Source organism: Mobula birostris, chromosome 12 (genome assembly GCF_030028105.1).
Source record: "Mobula birostris isolate sMobBir1 chromosome 12, sMobBir1.hap1, whole genome shotgun sequence".
Classification (NCBI taxonomy): domain Eukaryota; kingdom Metazoa; phylum Chordata; class Chondrichthyes; order Myliobatiformes; family Myliobatidae; genus Mobula; species Mobula birostris.
The window spans coordinates 33,267,234-33,277,250 of record NC_092381.1 but is presented as its reverse complement, the minus strand read 5'-3'; the positions used below and the strand labels follow the sequence as shown (position 1 = coordinate 33,277,250).

The window sequence follows — 10,017 nt, the reverse complement described above, 5'->3', positions numbered from 1 at the left end:
CTATCTGCCAAAAGGCTATCTCAACAGCTTTTGCACTTTTGAGTTAGGTGCCAAATGTCCCCAATCTGATGAGGTGGTGAGTGACGGATACGGCGCCTTCTGTTACCCAGTGGTCTCAGATCCCCATACTCGGGAGCACAGGAGTGAAAGTCCAACACTCACTGAAGACTCAACAGCTGTAAGTCACTGGTTTGACTGGAACGCCAGTCAGTAAGATTAGAATCCGAATCAGATCACTTTATTGCCAGTATGTTAAACATTCTAGAATTGATGTGGTTTGGTACCAAGCATAAGGCACAGGACAAATCCATAAGAGACAACACAACAGCAACCAACAATTTACATGTCAGTAGTGCAAACAGCCATGAGCAATCAACAATTAGCAGAACGGTCACATGTGCAAATGTCAATAATCAAACTTAAATAAATGTGAATATATGAACAGACTCAATAATTATCAACAGGACAAGGAGAGCAGGAAAGACCATTTTCCAGATGTGCAGGGATGGTTAGGGTACTACGCCTGATTGAGTTTTGCTAAGAAACTGGATGGTGATGGACTTGCAGCTTCTCTGTCAGTTGTTGTTAACAGGCTTGGTCATAAAATCCCCACAAAACTAATCAATAAGCTCCAAGACCCAGGCCTCGATACTGCTTTGTCCAATTGGATCCTCTATTTCCTTACTTGTAGTCAGTCCGGATTGACGGCAACATCTACTTCACAATCACCATCAGCACAGGTTATTAGAAGGTTGCACGCTTATCCTCCTGCTCTACTCATTTTATATTGTGAGACTAAGTACAGCTCCAATGCCATATTTAGGTTTCCTGATACACTACTGTTATTGGCCAAATCAAAAGTGACGATGTGTCTTCATACAGAAAGGAGATTGAAAATCTGTTTGAATGGTGCCACAATAACAACCTTTCACTTAACGGCAGCCAAACCAAAGAGCTGATTATTGACTACGGGAGAAAGAACCAGAGGTCCATGAGCCTGTCCTCATTATGCTGAAGAGGGACAGCAACTTTAAATTCCTTGGCAGATTCAGAATGAAACTAAGCCATTGACAAACCTCTATAGATGCACAGTGGAGAGTATCCTGACTGGATGCAGCATGGCCTGACATGGAAAGAACAATGCCCAAGAACAGGAAGACTTACAAAAAGTGGTGGGTGCAGCCCATCCATCAAAGGAAAAGCCCTCCCCACCATTGAGCACATCTGCAAAAAAAAACACCACTAGAAAACTGTATCCAACATCAGCAGCCCCCATCATCCAGGCCATGCTGTCTTCTCACTGCTGCCATCGGGAATGAGGTTCAGAAACCTCAGTATCCTTACCACCAGATTTAGGAACAGTTATTACCTTTCAATCATCAGGCTCCTCAAACCTTCACACCTCAACAGTGAACTGATTGCACAATATATGGACCCACTTTCAAGGACTCTACAACTCATGTTACTAGTATATTTAATGTTGCTAAGACAAAGGAGCTGGTTGTGGACTACAGGAGAAATGGAGAGGGGCTAACCCCTATAGACATCAATGGATCTGGGGTTGAGAGGGTGAACAGCTTTATGTTCCTCAACATCCACATCACCGAGGAACTCACGTGGTCTGTACACACCAGCTGTGTGGTGAAAAAGGCACAACAGCGCCTCTTTCACCTCAGACGGTTGAGGAAGTTTGGTATGGGCACCCAAATCAGCGCCTCTTTCACCCCAGACAGTTGAGGAGGTTTGGTATGGGGCCCCAAATCCTAAGAACTTTCTACAGGGGCACAATTGAGAGCATCCTGACTGGCAGCATCACTGCCTGGTATGGAAACTTAACCTCCCCTAATCGCAGGAGTCTGCAGAGAGTGGTGTGGACAGCCCAGCGCATCTGTAGTTGTGAACTTCCCATGATTCAGGATATTTACAAAGACAAGTGTGAGAAAATGGCCCAAAGGATCATTAGGGACCCGAGTCACCCCAACCACAATCTATCCCAGCTGCTACCAGCCGGGAAACGGTACCACAGCATAAAACCCAGGACCAACAGGCTCCGGGACAGCTTCTTCCACCAGGCCATCAGACTGATTAATAGATTGATTTGAGTGCACTTCTAAGTTACATTGACTGTTCTATTTATTATAAATTATTATAAATCACTATGATTGCACATTGCTCATTTGGACAGAATTGTAATGTAAAGATTTTTACTCCCCATGTATGTGAAGGATGTAAGAAATAAAGTCAATTCATTCATTCATTATATTTTTTTCTCAGCTCAAGCTGGTAAAACCTGAGGTATAGACATAGCCAAGCACACTCATTTCTCAATTACTAGGAACCTTCAGACTATTCTAGTGGTGGTTAGCACTGTGGCTTTCTGGAGATTTTCATAAATATTGCTGTGTAGACTTACAGTAATTATGTAATGATATTTTGCAGTGACTTTGGAATGATACCAGTTGAAGATACTACTAACTGGAAAAATTATATCCTGTTCATGATCCATAGTCTTTCAATTTCCTCTTCCAATTCAGCATATTTCTAGTGTTTTTCACTCATTGATTTCTGTATATTAAGCATGTTTGAAATGGCTATATCTATGAAGTAAGTTGTTCTTGCTTGCTTATCCTGTAATATTGTATCTGGATGGTTATTATGGATTGTTCTGTCTGTAGTAATGAATTGGTATTTATTGGACTCTGCGTCTAAAACTGGATCGGGCTTCGATTTGTCGTAAGGTATGGTGTCTTTTACGAGGGGTGATTGATAAGTTCATGACCTAAGGTAGAATGAGTCAATTTTAGAAAACCTAGCACATTTATTTTTCCTACATTTATACACCTAGTCCAGCGGTCGTGGAGCATATGGATCCCTTCTTCGTAGAAGTCGGCGTCTTGGACCTCCAGAATTGGTCCACAGCACGAGTGATTGATACGTTTGTGGCCTAAGGTAGAAGGAGATGAGTTATTAACTTCAAGCTTTCTGCATAATCACTCGAAGAGTTGAACTGCACGTGCATGTAAGGAGAGCGGTATAACTCATCTCCTATCTTAAGCCACGAACTTATCATTCACCCCTGCTGTGGACCACCTGGAGATCCAAGACGCTCTGGTCTTAGCAAGTTAGTAAATTATCGAATTTACTTTGAACATTGAATTAATTACTTTAGCTTTACTGATAAAGGAGCATATAATTTCAACGTTCATGTATAGAAGGTGTGTCAAGGTATAATTTGGTTGTCTCTGGTTCGATCGATACCCTATTTTCGTGGGATTCAGTAAATTATTATTATGATTTATATTTGCAAAGATTGTCTTCTTTTGCACATTGTTTGTCATTCTTTGTGTAGCTTTTCATTGATTCTGTCGTATTTCTTTGTTCTACTATGAATGCCTGCAAGAAAATGAATCTTGGGATAGTATATGGTGACATACAATATATGTACTTTGATAATAGATTTATTTTGAACTTCGAGCTTTAAAATGAGCTTGCAGACAGATAATTGGACACACCAGTAATGACAAGCACTTTCTCCATCTTCTCTTCATGCAACTTGGGCATAATTTTTGGTTCTTTTCTATCTCGTCACAGTATGCGGCTTCTAAAATGCATGAATACTGTTTGTCACCAACCACTCTCTGGATGCAGATAGTTTGCTGAATTCTCTGCGGCATCATGGAAATGTGACTTTTTCAGGAGGCTCCTCGCAGTAAGCCACCCCCGTCCCCCGGGTCAGCAGTGTCATTGTGGTTGTTGTAACATCAGCAGAAACGAGAATGTGACGTCCACACTCCCGGTCTCTGTCACCTGCAGCGGTCCAATTCTGATTTAAAAATGAGAGCGCGCTGTGGGCGAGACAGAGAGAGAGAGTCAGCGCACCGGTGAGTGCCGCGGGAGAGCCAGGGAGAGAGCAGGCAAAGATTTTACCCGTTGAGTGTGTGTGTCTCTCTCTCTGTGCAGGTCCTGGGCAGCCAGATAGCCGGGAATTCACCCTTCGCCTGTGGTTTTAAGCATCTTGCTCCGGGGAGAATGTCGGCAGTGATGCTGCCCGAGTCTCTCAACCTTTCGAGCTGGGAAGAAGTTAATGGCACCTCGGCTAATGACTCTGCAGTGTCTTTGAACATCAGGTCCAGCCAGGTGATCACCCCGGCCAGCATGTTCGCCGTCGGGGTGGTGGGGAACCTCATCGCCATCGTGGTGCTGTGCGTCTCCAAGAAGGAGCAGAAGGAAAGCACCTTCTACACCCTGGTGTGCGGACTGGCCGTCACCGACCTGCTGGGCACCTGCTGCACCAGTCCGCTGGTGATCGCCACCTACTTGACCCAGCAGTGGCCCGGAGGACAACCGCTCTGTCACTTCTTCTCCTTCTCCATGCTCTTCTTCGGCTCGGCCGGCATGACAATCCTGTGCACCATGTCCATCGAACGCTACCTGGCCATCAACCACGCCTTCTTCTACAGCCAGTACATCGACAAGGGGATGGCCAGGATAGCTCTGATGGGAGCCTACTTGCTCAACCTGGTCTTCTGCATCCTGCCCTTCTTCGGTCTGGGGAGGAACGCCAGGCATTTCCCCGGCACCTGGTGCTTCCTGGACTGGCGAGCCAACAGCACGGTGTGCGCCACCTATACCTACATGTACGGGGGCTTCAGCGCTTTCCTGATCCTGGTCACAGTTCTGTGTAACCTGAGCGTCTGCGCCACCCTCATCAGCATGAGGAAGAAGTCCGTGGGGACGGCCACGGGAAGCTCGAGGGGTCGCCGCTTCCCCAACCTAGCCGCGTCCGCCGCCGAGATGCAGATGTTCTGGCTGCTGGTTTTCATGACCATCGTCTTCCTGGTCTGTTCCATCCCTCTGGTGGTAAGCAAGGCAGGGCGAGCAAGGGAAATAAAAGGCGGCAAGGAACAGTGGAGAGCTTCTGCCTGATTACGAATGGAAAAAGCTTTCCACTGCCTTGAGTACGAAGGGGTACCGGGCAGATTTAGAAGTGCGAACTTCGTTGACTTTCTAGCCAGACAAAAAGGAACAAACTTTTCATTCAAGTTTTATTTCTGCATTTAAAGTCATTTATCCCATGTCACTTTTCGCTTAAAAATTAATTTAAGACATTTTCAAATTGTCTTTTTTCACAGTTTTTAATCTGTTAAGTATTGGTCCTTCGGTATGATGGGACCGATCTTAAGTGGACATCAGTATGGTGGGACAGATCTTAAATGGGCATATAAATGACAGATGGAATACAGTGCCGGGAAGTGTACGGTCATGCACTTTGGTAGAAGAAATGAAATAGCCGACTATTTTCTAAATGGAGAGAAAGTACAAAAAGAACTGAGGCGTAAAGCGACTTGGGAGCCCTTGTGCAGAATCCCCTAAAAGTTAATTTGTAAGTTGAGTCTGTGGTGAGGAAATGCAACACTATTATTCATTTTAAGAGGACTAGAATATAAAAGTAAGGATGTATTGTTGAGACTTTATAAAGCACTAGCAAGGCCTACTGTGAGCAGATTTGGGCCCTTTATCTCAAAAGGAATGTGCTGCAACTAGAGAGAGTTCAAAGGAGGTTCACAAAAATGATTTCAGGATTGAATGGCTTGTCATATGAAGAGTGTTAGATGGCTCAGGGCTTGTATTCACTAGAATTAATAAGAATGAGAGCTGCCCTCATTGAAACCAATCAAGTAGTGAAAGTCCTTGATAGAGTGGATATGGAGAAAATGTTTCTTGTGGTAGGAGTGTCTAAGACCAAAGAACACAGCCTCAGAATAGAGGGGTGGACTTTTGGAATGGAGATGAGGAGGGATTTCCTTAGCCAGAGAGAGGTGAATCTGTGGAATTCTTTGCCACAGGCGGCTGTGGAGGCCAAGTCTTTATGTATATTTAAGGCAGAGGTTGATAGATTCTTGATTGGTCAGGGCATGAAGGAACATGGGCAGAAGGCAGGAGATTGGGGCTGAGAGGAAAATTGGATCAGCCATGATGAAATGGAGGAGCAGACTCGATGGGCCAAAGAGCTTAATTCTGCTCCTTTATCTTATGGTCTTATGGTCTTAATATCTGGTGTTTCAGGAAACAAATAGATTGCTGGCCATTGACTTGGACTTCAGCTGGAAATGCTCTGCTATGGACAGCATTATTGTGGGAAAGCGCATTCTGTTTCATTCCCCACTGACACTGCCTGACTAGGCATTTCCAGCACTCTGTGACTTCAACCAGAACACTCAAAGTCAATTGCTTTAAATAGAATTGCCACTTGCCAAATTTATATTTGTGAATATCCGACATAAAGATCTTTCAGATAAAATGAGTGTGCTTTTTGATGGATTATTTTGGTAAATAAACCACTGAACTCCACTTTGAAAACCATTAGCACTTGCTAAATCATGTGGCAAAAGGGCCGCTGCCTATCTATCATAGCAGGACTTGTAAAAGGCCAAAGTATTGTCAAAGTCAAAATAAGTTCATTATCAATATATGTATATGTCACCATATACCAGCTTGAAATTCATTTTCTTGCAAGCATTTAAAGGAAAATAAAGAAATACAATAGAATTTACAAAAAAACGATACAAAAATAAAAACTGCAAACAACCAATGACAACAAATAGTTGTGCAAAGAATATATAGGACACGTTGGGACCAGTACATTTTGGCTCAATTAAGCAGCTGCCTCAATTAGCCAAAGTTTCGTAGAAATAGTTAAAAAGGTATAAAAAGGTTAAACTACTGTCTAACTGAATAACAAATTAGGTATTTAATTGAAATACAGAACACATTAGAGCACTACCAATACTACTACAGTACTATAAAATTGTGTATTAATTCCTAATAGTTATCGATGGATGAATTTAGTATAAGCTGCCATGTTCCTTTGATTGACTGTAAATGAACAAAATCAGCACAGACACCTAGTATAGAAAATAGACTGCCTTTATTAATACTATCAACATATGTATCCTCAAAATCTTCATTTTCATTGTAACATTCAAGATGATTGTCGATACCTTCAGATTTTTTTTGTAGTTCCTAACTTGCTGAAGCAGGGAAATTGTTTCATTTTCATTCCTGGCCATCCCTGGCATCTTCAAGCCTGGATGCTTGAAACTGCTTTGAGCAAAATAGTTCTGAGTCGCCTTACTGCTTATTTGTCACCAACTATCAGTTACAAAAATCACTGCTTTTTGAAGACACAGAACTGTCGCTATTTTAAAAATGTTCACTCTAAACATGGTGTAATGAGCTAAGTGCCACGCGAGTGAATGAGCCTAACTGCAGTCAGCAACAATCTGCTGTCCAATTAAGTGGCAAGTGTCCCAGCCAAATGGAGGCAGTGGGGTCCGGGCTGGAGAGTGAGGAATGAGCCAATATATGGCCCTTACTAGAGTGGACTTGCTGATGATTCAATCCTCCAGAACAGAGGGGAGGCAGTCAAGGTGGAGCCTGGGCCTGGGCCAGAGAATGAGGCAATATCTGAGGTCTGATCAATTTAAGTGCCGGGCTGAATTAAGAATGTGGGAGCCAGACCCGAGAGCGTACTGAAGCAACAGGGTCCAAGTCTGAGAGCAAAGAACGACCCAATGTTGGGACGATTTAAGCACTGGGCCAGATTGGAAAGGTCAGGTTGTTGGGGCCAGAGGCAAGGGATGAACCAGTTCAACTCACTGCTCCACGACATTCACTTGGTTCCGCACTGAACTGAGGCTGTGGCCTACTCTTGGATCAGCTGCAGTGATGCCTGGCTTTATGTCTGTGGATGAACTCACTTTTGTAAACTTCAGTCCTGAATGTAATTTGCTTACTTTTATTGTTTGCACAATTTGTTTTTTTTTAAATTTTCTCCACACATTGGGGGTTTTACAGTCTTCTTTTTCAAAGGATTCTATTGGGTTTCTTTGTTTTGTGGCTGTCTATAAGGAGATGAATCAACTTTGTGTAAAATATATATACTTTGATAATAAATTTGTTTTGAACTTCGAGCTTTGAACAGTGAATCTCAACTATTTTCTCGATTAGTTTTTGAGTTTAAGAGATGTCCCAAATAAGCATCTGTCCCAATTGACCAATGGCCCAAGTAACGAGACTAGAACCCTTAGGAACACTCCAAAGGAAGTGTTAGGTAACATACCAAATCTATGCAAGTGGTGGACAATGGTGTCTGCCACCATAATTTCTAAATATATCCTTACAAGAATTGCACTTAAATCATTAATCTTCTCCTCAGAGCCGTTGCACATTTTCTGGATTTTCTATTAGCATTTTAAAGTTCTTTTAACAAAATAAAGCAGGGCTAAAGCTCCAGTAATGAATCTCATTCTAAGTAAGGAGCTTAGTTCATCAAGTCAGTAACAGGCAAAGCTGGAAATATCCAACAGGTTTATCGGAATCAATGAAGAAGGAAGTGAGTCATATTTCAGATCTGAGTTTCTGTCAGTAAGGAAAAATTTGCTGGCAACCAACTACTGAAGAAATAGTGAAACTTAGAACATATAATATTACAGCACATTACAGGCCCTTTGGCCCATAATGTTGACCTTTCAACCTACTCTAAGATCAATCTAACCCTTCCCTCCTACATATCCCTCCATTTTTCTATCATCCATGTTCCTATCTAAGAGATTCTTAAATGCTCCTAATGTATCTGTCTCTACCACTACCCATGGCAGGGTGTTACACGCACACACCACTCTCCATATAAAGAACTGACATCTCCCTATACTTTTCACCAATCACTTTAAACTTATGGTGTCCTGCATCAGCCACTTCTGCCCTGGATAAAACTTCTAATTATCTGCTCTATCTATGCCTCTTAACATCTTGTATATCTCTATCACGTCACCTCTCATCCTCCTTTGCTCCAAAGAGAAAAGCCTTAGTTTGTTCAACCTCTCCTCATAAGACATGTCCTGTAGTTCAGGCAGCATCCTGGTAAATCTCCTCCACACCCTTCTTAAAGTTTCCACGTCCTTCCAGGGCGACGGAGGATGACACCATTTTCCACTGTACTGCAGCGCTTTGGTTATTGTGTAAGGGAAGTGACCTTTGCCGGTGTAAAACAAATTTGACTGCATATTGAGACATGTATCCTACATTAACATATTTGTTTTCTTTCTCTATTCAGATACGCATTTTCATTAATCAGCTGTATGGCCCAGCTCAGATCCTGGCGGGGGAGCAACTGGATTACCGAGGTGACCTTCTAGCCATCCGTTTTGCCTCCTTCAATCCGATCCTGGATCCCTGGGTGTACATCCTTTGCCGGAAAAAGCTCCTTACCCTGGGATGCGAGCGGCTGAAGCGAACAGTAGGCGTCGCAAAAGATGGCCAAGCTCGCAGGGTGGGGTGGGTAAGCAGCCAGCAGACACCGCTGTCACGTGCCAATAGCTACGCCTCACTACAAGCAAAAGACAAACCTGAGCCACAACACAGAGAAGCCGGTGAGAGGTCTGGTGCCGTGACACGATCTTTCACAGACTTCACAAGGCAGCAGGTGTGGCAGGCTGGGCCTCACCCTTTTAGCATCCCTCATGACAACCAGATCTGCCCCACCAAGTCGCACTTTGAGACCTCTCCACAGACCAAGGCCATCCTATGCACAGTTCTGCAGGAATCTATGACGCCAGATGTCGGAGCTCAAAACAACATTATTCTAAGTGAGGAGGGGAGAACATTTGACATTTTGAATTGTAGTTTCAGTACACCTTCATCATGCACAACAGAAAAAACTATTTAAAATGGAAGACATTTTATACAGAGTATTTATTTATAGACTTTACTGGGAGTCAGTTTTATTTCTAGCACAGAAATTGCTCCTGCTCTTTCAATTAAATGGTGCCCTGAGCAATGAGGCAAGGTTATGTGGATATACCAAAAACATTCATCATCGTAATGAATCTTGGGGTCCTCTTCTGAAATGCACTCAAATCAGTCAATTTCTAAGTTACAAATATCTGAGGCTAATAACACTTAGGGGTCTGTTTTAATTTGCATTGTCTGTCATTTGTGAAATAGAATTGATCTTAA

The 10,017-nt window shown here is 43.0% G+C and overlaps 1 protein-coding gene across 1 annotated transcript; it reads left to right on the top strand.

The window, feature by feature from the left end:
• Nucleotides 1–4,029: 4,029 nt before the first annotated feature.
• ptger4c (prostaglandin E receptor 4 (subtype EP4) c) lies at nt 4,030–9,727 on the top strand. Its single transcript, XM_072274810.1, has 2 exons — nt 4,030–4,860; nt 9,116–9,727. Exons 1-2 carry the CDS (start codon nt 4,030–4,032, stop codon nt 9,725–9,727), a joined length of 1,443 nt encoding a protein of 480 aa, XP_072130911.1.
• Nucleotides 9,728–10,017: the final 290 nt, after the last annotated feature.

Coding starts and splice junctions, on each gene's coding strand:
- ptger4c (XM_072274810.1), top strand. CDS start 4,030: ATGTCGGCAGTGATGCTGCCCGAGTCTCTCAACCTTTCGAGCTGGGAA. Junction 4,861..9,115: donor TCTGTTCCATCCCTCTGGTG/GTAAGCAAGGCA, acceptor TTCTCTATTCAG/ATACGCATTTTCATTAATCA.